At 46.9% G+C, this 21123-nt stretch overlaps 1 protein-coding gene across 4 annotated transcripts in view; it reads right to left on the bottom strand.

The window, feature by feature from the left end:
* TEP1 (telomerase associated protein 1) overlaps nt 1-21123 on the bottom strand; it is a 75315-nt gene that overhangs the window by 45760 nt on the left and 8432 nt on the right. For 2 of the 4 annotated variants that reach the window (XM_063137970.1, XM_063137972.1), the window contains exons 2-15: nt 20267-20544; nt 18686-19018; nt 15517-15696; nt 14657-14791; nt 13276-13437; nt 12953-13105; nt 12105-12197; nt 11221-11351; nt 9706-9863; nt 6930-7039; nt 6132-6222; nt 4503-4677; nt 2337-2544; nt 570-716 (exon numbers count right to left, since the gene is read on the bottom strand). In XM_063137970.1, the coding sequence (XP_062994040.1) occupies nt 570-716; nt 2337-2544; nt 4503-4677; nt 6132-6222; nt 6930-7039; nt 9706-9863; nt 11221-11351; nt 12105-12197; nt 12953-13105; nt 13276-13437; nt 14657-14791; nt 15517-15696; nt 18686-19018; nt 20267-20521 (2331 nt within the window). In that variant the 5' untranslated portion in view covers nt 20522-20544. The remainder of the gene's footprint in view (nt 1-569; nt 717-2336; nt 2545-4502; nt 4678-6131; nt 6223-6929; nt 7040-9705; nt 9864-11220; nt 11352-12104; nt 12198-12952; nt 13106-13275; nt 13438-14656; nt 14792-15516; nt 15697-18685; nt 19019-20266; nt 20545-21123) is intronic. The other 2 variants (XM_063137973.1, XM_063137974.1) reach the window with 2 other exon arrangements.

Here is a 21123-nt window from a genome sequence, read left to right as displayed (position 1 = left end):
TAGCGCTCCATAGTTGCTTCAGAGCCATTAAAAAGGTCAAATTAAGCTACAGAACGGGCTACATTTGTCCCTTTTAGTGCTCCATAATGCTGAAACTGGAGGGTTGTTGTTGCTTTTTGCCACCAAATTTGGTAGCGAGGGCTGCACAGGCCCGTTGCCCACCCCTGCTTTAAACGCACCACTTCCTCTTCGCAAGCATTTTGCATTATATCGTATTGTAATCTGCCCGGACAACGCTTATTACTGGGCAGATTAAAAATACAACACATTAAACAGATTAAAAAATAAAGAAAGAAAACAGCCTGTTTCATTTCTTCCTATTGAACTGTGCTGGCAGATCAGTGATGAACAGTCACTAGAATAGCCTACATTGGCACGATGCCAATTTCTCTTCCTGGTAGGAGAAAGGGAGTCATTGTGGATTCCCTCTCGTCGTTTTACTTCCCTGAATTGGAAAATGGCTACTCTGGGTTATCAAGGGAAAGGGAAAAGTGGGCAACATCTGTCTTGGATACACACCATCGGATTGGGAAGTTCAGCCTTAGTCAAGCTGCAATTCCAGATCTCACCTCAATTTGTAAGGTTTGTACATCCTTCAGCACAGAGCCTGTCATGTCAATAGGGCCCATGCTGTGTGAATTACTGCAGAGGAAGAGCTGGGCCTGTTCAGAAGCGGAGTACACCATGGAGCCCAGCAACATAGCCACATCCAGTTTCTGTAGAGAGAAAGAAATATTGATTTCAAAAGAGAAAGTCAAAGCTCTAGTCCCTTTGAGGGCCACCCCCAGCGGCTGGTCAAGACGTACCAATAATCCGACTTCGTATTAAGGCAGTTTTGTATTGAGATGAATGAACAAGGCTGGTGAGTAAGGGAGCGAATGGTGACCAGATTTATAGCCTTTTTTAAAAATAATTTTTTATTGTTTTGTAGCTCTGGTTACAAGGGTCAAATAATAATACATCGCCTATGTACATTCAGAGTTCATACAAATCTATATATATATTCAAGCTTGGATTATAGGGTGTTTAACATAGATTGATTTAATTTAATTCCATTTAAATTCAATTCAATTCAATTTTATTTTATTTAGGGCCCTCCAGAACTAAATGTCAGTACCCATCCGCCTATGTTTTCCATAGTTCTATATATGCCGTTGGGGGTGTCCTCCCATAGTTAATGCATTTCCTCCATACCCCCTCAAATTTATCTTCACTTTATTGTCCTCGGACTAGCCTCAATTTTTGCGCCAGCTTTTCTAAGAGGGTAATCTGCCAAACCCTTTGATACCAATTATCAATATGAAGCCCTTTGCCATGCTTCCAACGTTTAGCTATCAACCACCAAGCCGCCAATCATCGGTGGCTTATTAAGTCCTTATTTAAGAGCATGATATTAAGTCCCCTATATAAATTTAACAGAGCTAAATGAGAAGATGGATGAACTAATCTCCTGGAACACTTCCCCCCACAAAAAACTCGCCTTCGGGCAAGACCACCACATATGAATGTACGTCCCTACTCCAGATTTATATCCTAATAACTGTACTGAGAATAATTCAGTTCTTTTCCCATGACGATGGGAAAAAATAATTTTTTCACTCATGGGTGACACATAATCCTGAGCCTGTGCTATCACTGGGGCTCTCTCCTGCTTTCTTCTTCTGTGTGCGCCTGCACACGCATGTGCTCATAGTTGCACCATCCTCCTTTTGAGTATCCGTATCCCCACTTTGTGTGTGTGTTTTTAAAAAGCAAAGAAGCGGTGCCCGGTGCTGCCTGCTCCTGGGTGGAAAAGGAGTCTTGTGACCTATGGAGCTGAAAACATACCTTTTTTTTTTAACTAATCCCTTGATTTTATGTCTGTTTTGGTGAGATGCTCATGCAGTTTTTAAACACGTGCTGTAAGCTGTCTCCAGCGTTTGGGAGAAGGGGCAATAAATACTTTCAAAATGAATGAGGAATAAATAGCTGAAGATGAACGACTCTGCCCCATAGGTCCTGCAAAATCAGCTTTCCCCAACCGGATGCCTTCCAGGTGTGTTTGATCACAATTCCCATAACCCTACAACCCTCCAGCCAACTATGCTGGCTGGGGAATCTGAGCGTTGTGGTCCCACAAATCTGGAGGGAAACAGGTCAGGAAAGTCTGCTGTAAACAGACATGAATATTTCCCTGGAGATGCAGCTGCAGTTCGTTGTTTTTAAACGGGACGAGAGGGAGATTTATCAGGAGGCTGCCATTCTTGCGTCTTTTGATGTTCTGGTATTAAATCTCAACAAATAAGGAAGGGAAGAAAAGCTGCCTTCTTAAAATAAAAATAATAAAAATTACCAACCGTGACAGGTTTTTCGAAGCCCTCCAGGTTTTCATTGGGGCAGTAGAGGTCTCGGGCCTGCATGTAAGGTCCCATCATGTCGTCTTGTGTGATCAGGATCAGGGTACGCCCAGGGATAGGGGGCACGTTGTGCCGTACGGCAAAGCCGATTGCCGTCTCTAGAGCCTGGCGGTAGCGCTGCAGGAGGGAACGACTGCAACGCATTTCTCTGTGTTGGAGGACAGGCCGGTAAACAAAGAAAACACGCCGATGAACAACACACACTCTACTGGCCGTAGGGCTGCAATGGCACAGTGAACTCCTTCAGTTCATAATCAACATCAACTGGGACCAGAAGGTCAGAGCATGGAAGACCAATTCTGGCCTGCTGGCATTGGCAGCCTGTATGTCCGAGCCTGAATCGGTTTTATCCTGTAAAGCCTTACATGGCCTGGCAATGCAATATCCGATGGAAGGCCTCTCCCTGAACGTACCCGGACATTACAATCAACATCTGGGGGCCCCCTCTGAGTGCTACTTCCAAGAGAGGTTCAGAAGATGGCAACTCTTGAACAGGTGTTATATAGGCGCAACTTGCGAGTGGATAAATACATGGATATCTGGTCTGCTTTTCTTGAAATCTATGTATAACTCTCTCCTTTTTTTTTTAATAATGAAAAATGATGATATTCCTATATATGCAATGTGGGTGGTTTTTTTCTTTACACAATTGTTCTGTTTTATTGATATACACAATAAAAAGGGGGAAATTAAAAAGGGAGAGAGCCTTCTCAGTGGCGGCACCTCCAACTATGGAATGAGCTCCCCACTGAGGCCCGCCTGGGACCGAGACTGTCATCCTTTCGCCGCCAGGAAAGGGCCACCCTCTACTCCCAGCCATTTAATTACAAGGCATCTATGTCTGCTGCTTTAGAACAGGTCTCTTAGGAAAACATTGTTTAGCTGTTTAACGCTGATTTTATTTTTCTAGGTCAAAATGTTAGATGGTTTTTATTACGCTGTAGTTGGTATTTTTATCCGTTGTTGTAAACTTCCCAGAGAGCTTTCAGCTATGGGGTAGTACAGAAATGAAAATAATAACTACAGTAATATTGGTTGGCCAAGGCCTTTCTTACAGGGGTGGGCAACCTCTTTTGGTCTGGGGACCAGGTCAAGCCAGTGGGCCGGATGATGGCAAGACGGCAAGGCCCCTCCCCCTTCCATGATGACATCCAGTCCTGTCCACCTTGTGGGGGGGGGGGCGCATTTTCTCCATACAGAAAGATCCCTGAAGCTCCTGCAAGCCCCCAGCTGAGTTGGGTGTCTCCTTCCTATGCCGCTCACATCCCAATTGGGGCGCGAGTAGCGTGGGAAGGGACTCAGCAGGCCTTTGCAGTGCTGATTCCTCCAAAGCACTCCCCATTATGATCTTCCATTTCTGGTCAGAGCCTCCAGGCCAGGGGAAGGGGCTTGGGGAAGGGGCAGAGAGGTTAGGCCAGACTGGGAACCATCCTCAGTTCAGATTCGGCGGCCCTGCTTTATCAGGATCCCACGGACATTCCACAAAAATGGGCCAGCTTTCGACTTCTCCAGGACTCTCCATCGGGCTAAGGCGGCGCCCTGCTTTTTGTACCGCCAAGCCTGACAAAGAGTGCTGGAGGACTCCAAAGCGTGCACGTTCTTTGCGGAAAGTTGGTGGGTCTTAAAAAGGGTATTGCCTGTCCATGGGTTTTGGAGGTCTTTCTCACATAACAGCCTAGCGACCTTTTTAATATTCTTATTATGCTCTTAAGTTAAGTTATGAAGTCTTTTTTTTTTTTGGCTGAACAACTTGGAATCGGTCCACAGCCTCTATGGCCACAAGAGATGTCGACAGGAACAGGTGGCTTTGTTTATTTTTAACTCCCCTCCACCCCGAAAGAAACAAGCAATTCCATTCATAAAGAGAGGAGCTGCATACCAGGGGCTCTTAGTGACGCCAGCTAAGAGAAGCCTCCATATCCGAGGGCCATTTATCTCCAAGGCCAAAGACACGGGAGACTCTCACAAGGCCCAGGAGCTTTTGAGCAGCATCTGGCTGGCTGCAGCCAGAAACAGTGAACTGGGCCTCCTTGCTTCCTTCTGCCTTTCCTGCCCCCCTGCCATTCACAGGTGTCAGGAGGTGGGGAAAGGGCCCGCCGTCACTACCTGCATTTCCGCAGCCTTTTCCTCTCCTTCTGCACCAACCGGAAGATCACCGGAATCTCCATGCACTTCTGAAGCTCTTCATCCTCCCATCTCCGCTTTGGCCTGCCGGGGACGCGGGAGCTCAATTTCCTAAACGTCTTCTTGATGATCTGAGAGGCGCTAGGGAGCGGAGGGTCTGTGGGTGGGAGGTGGGAAAAGGGGATGGGTGCTGAACGCAGAGAGCAAACCCACCTTCCCCTGCACCTACAAATTTATACCACAAACAACGTAGCTGCCCCCTCTCATAACACCTCATCTTGCTTCTTCGGCTCTCTGTGAAGCGCTGAGGGCCTACAGAGGCAAGGTAATAAAGTCAGGCTCAGAGGCCTAGAGTTTTGTCTGTTGGGAGTGGGCATCCCTGAGAAGAGTCATTTCTCCAGTTAAGTTTTATTTCCTCAAAAAGGGAACTTTATTTTCTGTCTAAAAAGAGTGAGAGAGCCAGCCAGGAGCCAGAGAAAGAACAGAGCTTATGAAAAGAGCAGAAAGAAGCAGCTTAGGGTAAAAGAACGTGCATTTTTGCAAGCTTTATTTTCTTTTAATGCCTTTGTATAGCTCAGCTCTATGGACTAAATACCGTTTGTTAGTTCCTTGCTTTACTTTACTAGTAAACTGTTGTGTTAAGACTCAAGCATCTGGAGTGTCACTCACCCCACGTCTACAGCCGAAATCCCACATTACTGCGAAGGAGAAGGTAAAAAGTAGAAAGATGGGACGCTTTAGAAGGCAGAGATCCTTAAGGAGTTGCCCGGGTCATAAGAGGAACTCTGACATGCTCCTCATAACTCACTTCGAGTGTCCTCTGCCCATCTCAGGAGCACATCTAAATTTCCTTGATATTTTTCTCTCTCTGCCATTTCCCTTCTGGCCACCATAGCACCTTGAAGCAGCAGCAGTTAAGACAAGGCTGGGGTCCGATGGCCCGCAAGACATTGGTGACTTCCTATCATCCCTCACCATTAGCCAGGCTGGCTGCGGCTGATGGGCACTGGAGTCCAACAACATCCAGAACGCCACAGGTTAGACAAACTGGAGTTAAGAGCACTGGCTTTCTAAAGCTGGGAAAGAGGACATTTATCGTATCATTTCTCTGGTGCCTTCATCAGACAGCACGGCCCTTTTAAAAAATATATACCTACATCTATATTTATAGCCTCTTAAATTTCTTGGACCATCAGCCATTGCTGAGGCCTGCTGTCAAGCAGAAATCCAGGCTAAATTTTAAGCAAGATAAAGTCCTGTTGCTTCCTATGCACATGACGGTGATTTTAATTTTAGAATTATGCATACACCCCTTTTTATTAAAATAAATAAACAATAGATATACTATATTATAATATAAACTAACAATAACAACCAACCAGATATAACAGTTAAAGACAAAAAAGAAAAACACACGTACCTCATAGACATAGCAATACCTAATGACAAAAATGTTGTCGAAAAGGAAGAGGAAAAGAGAAAAATATACACCACTGGCCATAGAGGTTGTTATTATTAATAGACGTCAGCTCAAAGGAGGTTTTTAAAATGTAGGATCCCTGCTGAATCCAACCCCAGGGACAGGAAACTGAACGAGAACTCTGACCTCACCCTGCTCATTGAGGTCCTTCTCCAATTGCAGGATAACCTTGCAGGCTGCAAGGAACCGAAAAGGGAGCTGCCGGCTATGGATCACAGACTCCTGGGAAGGAATAATAATAATAACAGCTCTTTCTTGCTCATGGCAGTTTTTCTAGATGGACATGATGGGCTTTGCCAGGACATGCTATCTTTTACAGATTCAGGAATTTCTCGACAATTGAGCATGTTTTAAGTATTATTTATTTATTTATTTCATTTATATCCCACCTTTTTTTTCCTCCAGGGAACCCAAGGCGGCGTACATAATCCTCCTCCTCTCCATTTTATCCTCACAACAACAACCCAGTGAGGTGGGTTGGGCTGAGAGTTTGCGACTGGCCCAAAGTCACCCAGTGGGGTTTTTATGGCCGAGTGGGGACTAGAACCCGGATCTCCCGACTCCTGGTCCAACACTTTAACCACTACACCACACTGGCTCTCTGGATGCTGGTGTGGATGTATTTTGGAAGGCCCAGTTTCTGAAGGTTTTCTGTATAGTTTTTTGATGTGATGCCGGTGACGGATGTGACTAATGGAATAATTGTGACCTTTTCCTGTTGCCATAATCTTTAACTCCCTCGTGGTCCGCCCCATCCCGTCGCCTTGGCCCCTCACGACGGGGATGCCCTGACCCTCCTCTCCTTCGCCTCCCCGTTACTCTGGCAGGCGGGCCCCTCCCCCACTCAGACCGACCCCCTCCGTAAAAAAAAGCCGTTTCCTATCATGGTTGTGTTACATACGTATCTATACAGCCTATGAGAGCCTCACCTTCTCCTCCAGGCGCTGCAGCAAGCACTTGTGGTGTCTCTCGCTCACCCCGGCCTGGAGAATATTGCGTAGATTTCGCAGCATGGCCATGAAAGGAAGTTTCCTACTGTCTGCAGAAGAGAAGAACCGCTCCGGTGGGCATCTGCTTTGCACCAAAGCCAAAAACGTTTTACGGCTGTAAGCTGCCTTCCAAGGGCATTTGCCAGCTGCGCAGTATAGGCATTGAATCACTAAACAACAACAATCTGTGCCAAGACAAGAACAATTCTGGGACGTGGATAAATCGTCTGTGTAAGGGCTTGTCTATGTGCTCTATATACCCCCATTGTGGCTGCGCAGTTACGCTCCAGTGTTTATACGACGCAGACGCCAAGTCGCAGCCCCATCATGCCGTTCCCCGCGAGTAGGCGCTTTGGGGATGTGTTGTTTGACTGCGACTTTTTACACTGCTCCGATGTCACCATGATTGTTGTCTGTCAGCGGTGGCTTCAGTTTGGATCAGGAAAATGGGTGCAGCAAGGGGCGGATCCCAGTGTCGGGTAGGCATGGGAAAGCAGGGTAGAGAGCAAAGTAGACAAGCCTAGTAATGGCCGCCATGGCAATATTAAAAGTCTAGGGACTGAAAGTAAGGGCAGTTTTTATTTATTTATTGCATTTATATCCCACCTTTTTCCTCCAAGGAACCCAAGGTGGCATACATAATCCTCCTCCTCCTGCTGTCCATTTTATCCTCACAACAACCCTGTGAGGTAGGTTGGGCTGAGGGTCTGTGACTGGCCCAAAGTCACCCAGTGGGTTTCCATGGCCAAGTGGGGACTAGAACCCGGATCTCCCGACTCCCAGTCCAACACTCTAGCTACTACACCACACTGTCTCTCAAGCGTATAACTCCCAAATTCAATGAACTGTAGCAGAGCAGATGTGCTGGTCTCAGCCTTTCAAAGTTGTGCAGAGTTGCCCATTAGGCAAAGCAGCATCATATGGACAGCCCCTAAGTGTGTGAGAGGTTGATTGTGTGTGTGTGTGTGTGTGTGTGTATATATATATATGTGTGTGTGTACATTTTAAATATATATCTTGTCCCCTCAAGAAACCAAGGCAGCTAAAAACTATCAAAAGAAAAAAGGTGAAAGATTAAAATTGTGAGGGCAAATAAGCATGGAACAGCAAGATGTTTCTAAAAAGATACAACCAAGACATCAACAGTAATAAAACGCAAGCCCACGTTCAGTTGCCACCAAGCAAAGAAACAACTTTGCTGAGTGAGTCAAGTCAAACAAAAAGGGAGCCAAACAGCCGCTTGCAGAAGATAAATTCTAGAACTTGGATGCCACCCCCAAAAAGGCTCCGTCCATAGGACCACCCACTGCACCTCAGACAGGACACAAAGCTAGGCCTCAGATGAGGAGCAAAGCAAACGGATGGGTTCTGATTTAGCTTCTGGTATGGGGAGGTGCAAGCAGCCCCACAGAAGCCCCACACCCATGCTGAGTTACACCACTTTTTTACTTAGCTTCTGAGATTTCAGCGGGCAAACCATGAGGTCTAGAAACTTGCTTTTCTAAAACAAGGGAAAAGAAAAGTAGCTCCCACAATGTAGCTCCCACATAGGCAATAAAATGGCAGTGGACACCAATGCACCCTTCAACACTTTTTGATGTTCGCCAATGTGCTTTTCCGCCTTTCCATTTATTTATTTTTAAATTGACACACATTCTTACCAGGAGCAGAGACTGCTGCAAAATAGGTTTTTGTTCGTGCTGAGAAGGTGGATTCAAAGGAGTTCTTTAGTGTGTTGGGCCTCAGCCCCCACCTCCGCCTTGTACTCAGCCATTTGGGTGGGTTACTTGTGCTTTGCCACCTCTCCCATGGCAGCCATTTTGTGGCGATGCCCACGACATTTTCACCAATTCTGGCCCGCTTGCATTGGCTGCCTATACGTTTCCGAGCCCAATTCAAGGTGGTGGTTTAACCTATAAAGCCTTACACAGCTTAGGACCACAATACCTGACAGAACGCCTCTCCTGACATAAACCTACCCATACACTGCGCTCAACATCTAAGGTCCTCCTCCGAGTGCCGACTCTGAGAGAAGCTCGGAGGATGGCAACAAGGGAGAGGGCCTTTTCAGTGGTGGCCCCCCGACTGTGGAATGATCTCCCTGATGAGGCTCGCCTGGCGCCAACATTGTTATCTTTTCGGCGCCAGGTCAAGACCTTTCTCTTCTCCCAGGCATTTAACAGCATTTAACAACATATGCTAAGTTTGTTTGGTTTTTAATGGACCCCAGAACTGTTGTTGTTTAAAATGGATACTGTATACTGTTGTTTTTATATTTTTTTGATGGTTTTAAATTTTTGTATACTTTTAATGTCCACTGTTTTTTAACTTTTGTAAACCGCCCAGAGAGCTTCGGCTATGGGGCGGTATATACATTTAATAAATAAATAAATAAAATTGCCAAACGTGCCCAGCGGCCGAAAAGGTTGCCTACCTCTGTCTGACTAGGCCTAAATTTGAGACTTAGCGAATGTCCATTTTAAAACCCGGGCAGAAATTTTTACCTATCGGGAATGCGCACACTTCCTTTTACATACTCCTGGATGGGGAGAGAGGGTGATACCCCTTTTCCTCGCATTGGAGGCTGGTACGCTCATTTCTTGACGCGCTGCAGAGACCATCATTCTTCAGCCAGCCTGGGATTCGGCAGCTTCAGCTTCTGACAGGCATGGCAAGAAAAACCAATGACCCCCGACCCCTCAACTCTCATACCTACCGATCAGGTCTTCCCAGACCGCAGCTTTGTTCCCCCGCTCGCTGAGCGCCCGGTCCCAGGTCACCGGATTCGGCAGTTTCATGCGAGTGCCGGAAAGCCTCGGGTCCCAGAGCCCTGGGAGGCGACTTCGGGAGAAAGTGCGCAAGTCCGAGGGGTACCTGAAGAGCGCAACAGAAGCACAGGCTGAAGGGCAGCGGAAGGCGGATTGCGGTCTGCGGATGGCCACAGCTCAAGGAGATGACCTAGTGTGTGCTGGCTGCTTGGATTTTTGCACCTAGTTGGGGTGGAAGATTGGAGAGTCCAAGCTGGGGTGTCCTCAAATCAGGGCTTCCCGCAGTCAAGCTTATCTCCTGCGCTTCCCCAGTATTCTGCTTCCACTGCATGCTGGCAGGTGGAGCTCTGTGTCTCGAGAGCGCCATCTAGGCTGCAGTACCAGCCTCCCTGAGCGTTCCTAATCAGCTGATCCACAAGGACCAATCATTGCCTCTCAGACCCTACAAAGCCCAAGCCTCAGAACAGGCTCCTCAGTCCAAGCAACCCGCTTCCAGCGCAAACGACACTGGCTTAGCGCCTGTGCTCTTTTCACAATTGCTGCCTTGGTTCTCGGCCTCTCATCAGGCTCTGACTTCTTCTCTGCCTCTGGCCCTTCCGATCGTAGCCTGGAACCCAACCTGTTTGGGGCCACGCATCAGATGTTGGCCTGGGCTGACCGCCTAGAACCGAAATCTTGCCAAAAGCTTCCAGCAAGGCATATCCAATTAAACCTGTGCCAGCCTTCCAGAAGTGTTAGATTACAACTCCCATCACCCCCAGCTACCTGGCTGTGGATTATGGGAACTGTAGTCCAACACATCTGGACTACACATTTGAAATTTCATAAATTTGAAAGATACTGGCGGGCCACTGGGATTCCAGTTAAAAAAATTAAAGGAGCGGGCAAAGAAAACCCAACGTCAGGCCAGCTCGGGCACAGGAGAGCAAAGCAATGGCATGCCTGTGGGAGAAGGTGTGCGGTTTAACACAATGGTCCTGCTCAGGAGCTCCAGTATACTCCAATCAGTTATCCATCCTAACTAAATATTAAGGTCGCTAGCCCTCATGGTTATAGAGAAAAGTGTTGTTGTTTTTCTTTTAGGATAGAGGAACTCAGGATTCCAACATCACATCTGGAGGGTCACAACTCCCATAAGTCCCCAGCAGCAGGGCCAATAGTCAGGGATGATGGGAGCTGGAGTTCAAGAACATCTGGATGGTCACTTGTTCCCTATGTTCTTTTAGAGCAGGGACGGGGAACGGGGTAGCCTTCCAGATGTTTCTTAGCTGCCACTTCCATCATTCCTCACCGTTGTCTAGGCTTGCTAGGGCTGCTGGGACCTGCAGTCCATCAGCATCTGGCAGGCACCAGGGCCCCTCAACCCCGTTTTAGAGAATGCATACAGGCTGTACCAACAGACGCATCAAAACACAAAAGGTTACTGAGGCCCCGGAGTATCAGCAGGACTCAGGTGCTCTCACCTCCTCCCCAGAAGACTCATCACATGCTGGGCTGGCTCAGAAATGTGAAGGCGCTCGATCAAAGCCTTCAGAGAGAAAAGATCTTTGGGGGCTGCTGGACAGGGCTCCTTCGAAGCCAAATTCCCCTGAAACTGTAGGGGAATAAACAGAGAGGACGGAGAAAGCTGAAAACCACTTTGCGCCTTCACGGTAGTTTCGACAGGGGACAGGATACACCCGTGGCCAGCATGCATTGGCTGCCCATATGTTTCCGAGCCCGATTCAAGGTGCTGGTTTTAACCTATAAAGCCCTACATGGCTTGGGACCACAATACCTGGCGGAACGCCTCTCCTGACATGAACCTACCCGTACACTACGCTCAACATCTAAGGTCCGCCTCCGGGTGCCTACCCCGAGGGAAGCCCGGAGGATAGAGGGCCTTTTCAGTGGTGGCCCCCCAATTATGAAATGATCTTCCCGACGAGGCTTGCCTGGCACTGACATTGTTATCTTTTCGACACCAGGTCAAGACTTTTCTCTTTTCCCAGGCAGTTAACAACATATGCCGAGTGGTTTGTTTTTAACTGCCCCCAGAATAGTTGTTTTAAAAGGATATTGTTGTTTTTATGTTCTTGATGGTTTTAAATTTTGTACAGTTTTTAATTTTCACTGTTTTTTAACTTCTGTAAACCGCTATGGGGCGGTACATAAATGTAATAAAATAAAATAAATAAATCTCTCCCACACACCCCTTCTCTGGGCCCGGGAGACCTCACTGCATGCTTTAACTCTTTCTGTTCCTGAAAAGTCCACAATTATAGACTTTGTGTGGAAGGCGGCGGGGGGGGGGGGGGGCTCGTTTCCAGACTCCACCAGTCTCTCTGTTCCCCCAGGAAGTGCTCACCATTTTCTCGAGAAATTCCAATTTGGGCGCAAGATATACATCCTGACCCAAAAAGCTCTGTTTCCAGTCGTTCTGGTGAGAGGAGCCTGGCTGCTGCGGAAAACACAAAACGGCCACATAAATAACGGCGGCGAACATGCGCTTGACCACCCCCTCATATGTAGGAGACACCACCGACGTCGGGCACAGCAGATAAGGGCCTGTAAGCATGGATTCCATAGTTTACAGATTCATGTTGCTGGCCCTCATGGACGCAACTGTGAGAGACTGTGCAGGGGAGGAGACCCAGATGGCTCCCAAGGTTGAGGATCGCAGCATCTTGGAAATGGAGAGGGGGGGGGATGTCAAGGACTAGCAGCAAACCCAAGTCACAGAGGCTGCTGCATAAATGGAATAGAAGAAATAGACAAGAGAGGAACAAGCACAGAAAGTCCAAATGGTGGAAACTGACACGCTTTGTTCACTGTGGCCTGGTGGAGGTTACAGAGCTAGGAGACAGATGTACCGAGCCAGAAAGGAGGTATTTAAAAATATCTGAAGGAGCTCCTTCTCCCATACGTTCCTGCCCAATGGCTAGAATCATCTTTGGGGGCTTTTCTCTGGGTGTTGCCACCCACGACGGTGCAATGGGAGGCTACCAGGGAAAGAACCATCTCTGAGAATATTCTATTACAGGGAACTTCCCCTGAACAGTTAGAATGTTTGTGAATATTCCTGACATCACAGCAGCTCAGCCAATGTCAGAGATCAGAGGGAAAGCTGGACATAGGCAGGAAACAGCCAACATTTAGCCAATATAAAGAAGCGCAATAAAATCTAACAGAAGTGCTTAAGTCAAAAAACCTCACCTTGTTCTTTGGCCGATGACGTTTTTTCCCCCGGCTCTTCCGAGTATTATACTTGGCCAACTGGTATGCGTCAAACTGCCGGAACTTATCAGCCATGGCAGCGCGGAGGCAGGAAGGCATTGGAGCCAGAGCGTCTCCTTCCCCTGCTAAACTCTGCACATAAAAGAGAAAGGGGGGAAATGGTGCCATTTGTCCACTAGGGAGCAGCAAAGAGAAGGAGCTCTATATCTTGGATTTAAATGTTGGAACTCCCTGCTGAAGGATTCTGGATAAAGCCAGAGCCTGAGCTGACAGAAAGAAAGAGAGAACGTGTTCTCTCCTACCTGGTGAAGACGGGCCACCTCCATCCAGTCAGACGGGAGCTGCATGGCATGGCAGAAATAGCGCCGCAGATGTGGGCGGCAGGGGAGGAGGCGGGAAGATAGGGCCAGAAGAAAATTGGCTGTGCTGCGGATATTTAGTTCTTGGCGAGTATACAGAGCAACCTGTGAAATAGAGAGAGAGAGAGAGAGAGAGAGAGAGAGAGAAGGTATACAGAAGAAGAGATGAAAGGAAAATCCACGGAGTAATGGAGATGTGAGGGTATCAATATGCACAGTCAAGGCAACTTGTGTGGTACTTCCTGACAGGATTTCTTTTTTTCATTTGTCCTCATCGCCACACGCCTCAGGTTCTGCCTGGGCAGCACGGTGCGTGCAACGAGAACGACAACACTACTGGGCCATATCCCACAGAACACCATAACGTTCTCTGGACAGGAAGTGACCCCACCAAATCTAGTTGAGCACTGAACACCCTGATGTGGATGAGCTGATAAAAGGCAAACAAGAGTTCCATATTTTCCAGGCGGATGTTTCTAGTCCTCATGGTTTGAATTCACACCTAGCCATTAAGCTAGCCAAGCCAGCAACTCTCGCTCAGCCTAAACAACGGATTATCATGGCTACCCTTTGGAAACTACCCTACAGGGTTGTTGGGAGGATAAAATGGAGTGGGCGGGGATGGTGTACTCAGCTATGAGTTCCTCAGAAGGATGGATAAAGACTATGGGTCTGTTCAGAAGACACCTTAAACCCTGCTGGTTAAGGCTTTTGGTTAAGCAACAGGGTTTAAGGTGTCTTAGAATCCTAGAATAGTGCAGTAGAACTTGTGTATTTGTTTTCTTTCATTAGGAATTTATCTCCTACTTAGGAAATTAATTGTAAACGCTCCATAAAAATATCAGTTATAGACTATGAGTTATCATTTGTTTCCTTAGTGATTATAATTTACATTCTTCTTCTTGTTGCTCTTTGTTGCTTTTGGGTGGGGGTGGGGAGTTATTTAATGGAACCAGATATTAAAAGGAGCGACAGCTACGCACACGTTCTGAGCATCTGAACACCAAAAAAGAAAGGCCAGACAACTTTTTCTTGATAAAGCGAACTATTGGGCTAGCTGTACTCTGATGTAATGAGAAATATCCTTAAATTTTTAGAAGGAAGATTTATGAGATATTATTTCTATCGAAAAACTGACACCGGTAGTTGGAAAAAATCAGCCACGAAAACAATCGCTGTAATTCGAGCCAAGCCTGCCGCAAGGAAGTGTAGGTTTTGCCCAGGCCCACCTCTCAGGTCCAAATTATCCCAGAATGCCTCACTCTCCTCCTAAAGCTTTGGACACAACCCAGAAATCGAAGCTCCCAGCCTCTGCCCTTCATACCTTTAGGATGAATTCTGGTTCGTGCTCTGCGAGACTCTCACACACTTGCACCAGCCTCTGTTGTAGATCACTGGGTTTTTTCCCAAACTTTGCCCCTTCCACCAAGGAGCAGCAGGCCAAACTTAGCAACATCAACTAGAGAGAGAGAGAGAAAGAAAGAGAGGTGACAACTCTACGGACTGCTCCATGAGAGTCCCCCTCCCTGAAAATTCAGGGGGTTGGACTCAATGGCCTTACAGGCCCCTTCCAACTCTACTATTCTGTGATTCAAATACCAAGATTCTAGTCCATCTGTCACCATCCCTGCCAGGGATACAGAGATAGAGAACCCGTACAAATCATTACAACTTGTTAGAGCTGGATGGGAAATCTGGAGGCTCAAATGATAAGAGAAAGGTGATTGTTTATGGCAAAAGGCTTAGGGTTCAGGGGACGCCTACCATGGGCCAGCTAGCCACTTGACAGCTAAAATGATCACACAAACCCAAGAAAAACAGTCAATCTCGATTAGCTCTGTTGTTTTACATCTGCATTTCAAATCTGTATTTTAAATCTCTGCATTGCTGCTCAGTTTTATTCTGGTTGTACTTTTATATTGTGGTCTTAAGTTTCCATAGTTTATATTTTACGCTGTACTTAAGGTTTTAATTCTTGTGAACCGCCCAGAGAGCTTTGGCTATTGGGTGGTATAGAAATGAAATGAAATAAATGAATAAAATGTTCGCTGGTGAAGTTGGCAACACTCAGTGTGTGTGTGGCCAGAGTTGCATTAATATCCTTTTTACTATTATTCCCAGGAAAATTTGCAACAGCAGTGTCCATTTAAGCAAACAGTGTGCGTTAGTACTGCCACCTCTTACTTTTTGTTCTTTTACATCCTGCTCTTCGCTGTCCACTGGCAACTCGTCTCTTGGGGCGTGTCTTTCGTCCAGTTGCACCTTCAATGGGTCATCAGGCACCGTCAGAAAGTACGCTGGCCTCAAGCCATTCAAATCCATCTCATGCTCATCCTCCTGCCCCTGGATGGAAAGAAGACACACCTACCATATGTGGTGGTCACGTAAAACAGCAAAATCTTTTTGGACTCAGATCCATTTGTCAATGCAAAAAATATTAAAGACAAACCTACAAATGAAACCAGAAACGTTTTTGTTGGGACTTATGATCAATTTAAAGAAAAAGGAGGAACGTTGTTTTTGTACATGACAACAGCTGACAGACTACTCTACACACTACTGGAAAAATACACAAGTACCATCAACGGAGGAACGAGCGCTTAAGGTTTTGGAGTTGGCAGACAGAGATGGCCAAACTTTCGGCATTAGTAAGAGAAAAATCAACAACCTCATTCGTATTGGACTGGAAACCTCTGATAGAATATATACAAGAGTTGCAAAAGAATGATGTATATGTCTGCCGTTTTTACATATAATCTGTTGTTTTAATACAGCCTTCCTCAACCTGGGGCGCTCCAGATGTGTTGGACTACAACTCCCAGAATGCCCCAGCCAGCTCTGCTGGCTGGGGGATTATGGGAGATGCAGTCCAACACATCTGGAGCGCCCCAGGTTGAGGAAGGCTGTACATAATACCGGACTGGCTAAAGTGAAGTAATAGATAGCCTATATGTCTGACATAAAGATTGCCTTAAATGGAATACGGCCTTATATGTTTTGCATATGTGTTTTTATTAGATGTATTGCATTGTTAGTTAAGTGTGTGATGTTCTACTACGTTTTCTTTCTTTGCTTGTCTTTTTTTTCTATTCCTTTGTAGAAAACAATAAAATTGTTAAAATCGAAAAATAAAATTGTTAAAATCAGAAAGAAAACACACCAATCCCTTACTCGAAACTGAAATTAATCTGTCAGTGAGACTCAGTTGGAGCTGCAACAAAATGTTGCCGCGTGAAGTGCTGCTGTTCAGGACGGCAACCTCTCCACCAGCACCACCCATTTGGCTCACCCCTCTCACAACAGTCCTTCAGCATTCTGTGGCCTTTGACGATGCTCAGTCCTCACTGTGCTGTTCTCAGGGTGGGGTGGGAGATCCTAAAGATTATTGTCCACCTACAAATCTCGGGGTGCTGATACCTCCCTGTCACACTGTCGTGATTCCAAGCACTGCCACAATAAAGAGGTCTGACCAATAATCCACCAAACTTTATTCAGCAAATAAACATTTCTCACACCTGAAGGGAGTGTAAACACTAGGAGCTTTCCTCTAAGCTAAAACGTGGCTGATTAAACTAGGCATTTGTCCTTTCAACAAAAGGGAAAGGTTTCCTTGAGCCACTTTTGCTTCAGGGAGGATTCTTCTGAACGAGCCTTTGTTCAGAAGACTCGTTCGCTTCTCCCCGGCTTTTTGCTCCACTCACTTGACCCTGCAGCGAACTCTGGGATCGGACAACTCTGAAATCCCTTCCCCCTCCGAGGAAAGCGGAGTTCCCACGGACTCTTGAGTTGTTAGCATTCGCTCTGATAAAGTCCGGTGAAGGTTCATCCCTGGCTCCTGAAGAGCCTGGGAGAATCTCCTCCCCCCTTCCTGTGTTGAATGGTAAATTTCTACTCCTGTTTCTTCTGGTTCAGAATCTGATAAGGATTGATAGCGTTAAACCCCTTGCCCCACGCTAGCGAGAACAGGCCAGATCCTGACACACACATGGGTGGTTCTGTTTTAGCTGCCTAAGCAACGGCACAGACAGCTGGAACATCCTGTTCCATTTTGCCTTTGGCTCTGCCCACCACGAGGACTTCTGTGAAATGGGATCCGGCCTGCAGGCTGAAAGACGTCCAACATCCCTGAGTTACAAATGGCTATGCAATCACAGCCGTATCTAATTGGCCGATGTCGGCATTCCATGAAACGGTTGACCAATCAAAATATGGCAGTTTGCTGTTGCCAATCGGGTCAGATAATGGAACTACTGCACATTTTCCAATAGCAAGGGTGATGAAACTAACCATTTTGCTAGCCTGGGAAATCAGGGCCACATCTGCTTGCCCTTCTCAAGGTGTGGTTCAGGAAACTTTATCGAAGTACAAAAAAAGAAGAAGACAAAGACAAAAACTGAAGCAGGGATCTGCTGATGACAGGGCTATCAGAAGAATCCATGCCAGGGGTGAAGTTCGCTGAGCTTTCTTCAGCTTGGCCCCCACTTTCTTACCAGCTGGCCCGACTCAATCTACATTGAGTTGAATTTCTATTTTTTTCTTTCTTTCTTTTTGCGTAAAAAACAATTTGCACAAAGCACAGCCACAATCTGCGAAATTTGCAAATAAAAAAACCCTCCAAAAAATTCCAAGATTTCAGGAAAAACCCACGGCTTGTCTCACAAATGCAAGTCGAGTTGGGTGAGCCGCAGAAATCCAGCAAAAAGGCCAGATTTCCCAGCAATCCCTAACGGATGGTGCAGCCCTGTGGCTCCTTGCTGACAGTTATAGCCCCAAACATCTGGAGGGTTCCAGGGAAGGCTACTTCGGCTGTAGGTACTGATTTGAAGAAAGGAAAATTCTTAAGATTCATATTGGTAAAAATGTCCTAAATGGACATGGAATTTATTTCTCCTATGAAGATGGAAGTCCTATTTCCTCCTTCCCCTCCCACACTCACCCTATCCTCTTCAAGGTTTCTAGACCCAAAACCTCTCTCACATGCAGTGGGCCTGTTCGCACAATCACCATGGGTCAAATAAGCCATGCTGGCTTGTTTAAGCCAGGACACATGCCGGGCACCCATTTGCCTTGGGCACAGCTTGTTGGAGGAAGAAAAATTCCTCAAATCACCCAATCATCAACCATGGGTTATTTGAGTGTTGCTTTCCTCTCCAAGAAACCATGCCGCCCACATTCAGATGACATGACAAGCTGTGCCTGGGCGGGAGATTAGGCAAATGGCACCTGGTGTGGGCCGTGGCTTGTTTAACCCACGGTGTTCATGGGAACCAGGTTAGTCTGTTGCTGCCATGACTATATTCCGGCTATCGATCGCTGCTTTCTTTATGAGTCCCCTGCTTGATTCCAGCCTTACGTTTAGCAACGGAGTCTCTGGTTCACTGCTGGGTCCAAAAGAATCATCGTTCTTTCCGTAACAAACTGACAACCCCATGCAAGTCTGGGCACAGAATGTTTCCTGGCGATCCAATTGGGATTCAAACTGTCCATCCAGTGCCTTCGGAAAGGCCAGTTGGGAGGCGGCAACGGGGCGCAACAGGTGAGCTCTGGAGACCTCCAGCCCCTGAAGTTCGCGTGGGGCAGAGACGGGTTGTTTCAGGAAGGGGTTCTTCAACCACTGCGGGTTTGGTTCAGAGAAGGCCGGATACGACAGCGGATTCTTTGCCTCAGCTACTGAAACCGGAGCTCTCTGGGAAAGAAACAATAAAGGAGCAAGTGGCGGCGAGAAGTTTAAGCAGAATCCAGGCGTCCTGGTTTACTGTTAAATGCATTGTATCGGGGATGCAGAACGTCCGGCCCACTAGACTAACCTGGCCCGAAGATGGTCTACGTCCGGCCTGCAGAGCCTCCTTGGATTTCTCCAGGGGGTGGAGCTTGGCCACTAAGCCCCACCCCTTGGAGGAATGCCCACTGTTATCTCCAATCCGATTCCCAGGCAGTCTCATGTGCAACACTCTCCCTCCAACTGGAGGCTACAGCGGCCATATATACTTCAGACGTCCCTCAGCTGGGGACAGAACCCTTGGCTAGGAAGGAGAAAGGGAAGCACTCACATGGTACAGATTTTCTGGGACTGTACTACTTCATGGTTTGCATGTTGGGCCATTTCCTTGCATCAAACTCTCCCCTGCCTGTAAGAAACTAGTATAGCAGGGAGCGGGTTCTCATCTAGCCTTTTCCTACACCATACCAGTTTTCTATAGGACAGGGAGTTCCTCAGGGTAATTCAAACAAAAGTGAGGTATCAATTCTCTTACAGGCACACGGTCTTCACTTTTGTTTGAATTACCCTGAGGAAGGACCTTAGGATCCGAAAAGCGTCGGTAATTATTTTTAATAAACCACATCTCTGTTTTCATCCCTTTGCCTCTGGCTTTTTTGGCTTCGAGTCATTATCCTTGACAGGTTCTGCCCTGAAGCAGTCTGCGCTCAACGAGCCAACGTTCTCTGCCACACTGGCATCCCTCTTCTAAGGCACAAAGGGAAACACCCGATTAAATTGAGCTGCATTGAAATCAGAGGTGAGGCCTAGGGCTGGGCGTCCAGCCTCTTTCGGCCCAAGGGCAAGATCCAATTTTGGAGAAGTTCTTGAGAGCTGCATTACAAAAAAAACCACCACACCAAATATTTTAGCTTAAAGCGTTTACTGCCGGTAACTAAACCTTAAGTGAGGCATCAAAACTATTTAAAATGAGGTGGAAACGGCACAAAAGCTGAGAGACTACCAAATATGTGCTGGAGCCCTGAAAATTATTGATTTGTGACAAGGCAGCGGCTTTCTAACACCCACAAAAATATATACCTCTCCCAGGATTTTTTGAGGTGGAGAAGGGGGAGGGAAAGAAGCAGTGACAGTTATACCCATCACGGGACATAAGATATGCATCTAAATGAGCTGCTCTTGTTATAAATCCTCTTTATATGGTCTTGGCATTACCTGTGCCGGTTCAGGGTCCTTGCAAGGCCGGAAGATCGGCGCATAAGGTGTAGTCAATTGGTCCGGTACAACTTGGCTGCGGGTATCAAGAGGTTTCAGAGAGGCAAGCCACGAAGCTGAAGGGGTAATGGGATGCAAGAGCCGGGCCCGGGATTCCTCAAGTCTTTGGAGGGCGAGGGAAACAGGAGATTGAGCATGAAGGGAAGGGTTCTCCAAGCAGAGAGGGGCAGAGGGATCCATAGACCTCAGCGACATGGTGGCGCAATGGTCAACAGTCTCTGGGGAGGAAGAAAAGGACAAACCGTGGGTGCTGCTAGTCCACATGAACAAGTAATTGCAAGCCAAGTTGCATGGAAGAGCAGGCATTTGGTACGTTGCAAGCCAATTCAGCTGCGGAACCACAAATTAAATAAACCGTTTGTTTGTTCTTTCTTACATTTTCTGCCCCACCCAATAAACAGTGTTCTCTGGCCATCGTACAGATAAACGAAAAACATAACATACGCGGCGAAACAATAAAACACCAAAGTTCACCATCAGATAGCATTAATTTAATTTACTTGCATTTTAATAAAACGTTTCCTAGATCTAACGGGGCCACGTATCGTTTAAGTAAACGCAACTACATTTCAATGATCCTGAGCAGATTTCAGAACGTGGTACTCTCTAGGCTTGCCTATACGGCTCGATTACCCTGACTTAAATGCGCATATTCACGTTTCAGGACACGACGCAGCCGTCCATTCGCCGTAGCGCCTGGTTTTTAATGTGGTAATGCGCATATTCGTAGTTACAATTTACCGCGACTTTTGGATCAACGTCTGAGTTTGCACCGCGTTATAGTTATGCATTGTTGG

Source organism: Elgaria multicarinata, chromosome 11, assembly GCF_023053635.1.
Source record: "Elgaria multicarinata webbii isolate HBS135686 ecotype San Diego chromosome 11, rElgMul1.1.pri, whole genome shotgun sequence".
NCBI lineage: Eukaryota > Metazoa > Chordata > Lepidosauria > Squamata > Anguidae > Elgaria > Elgaria multicarinata.
Note: the sequence above shows the minus strand (reverse complement) of the source record. Positions and strands in the feature narration are given on the sequence as shown.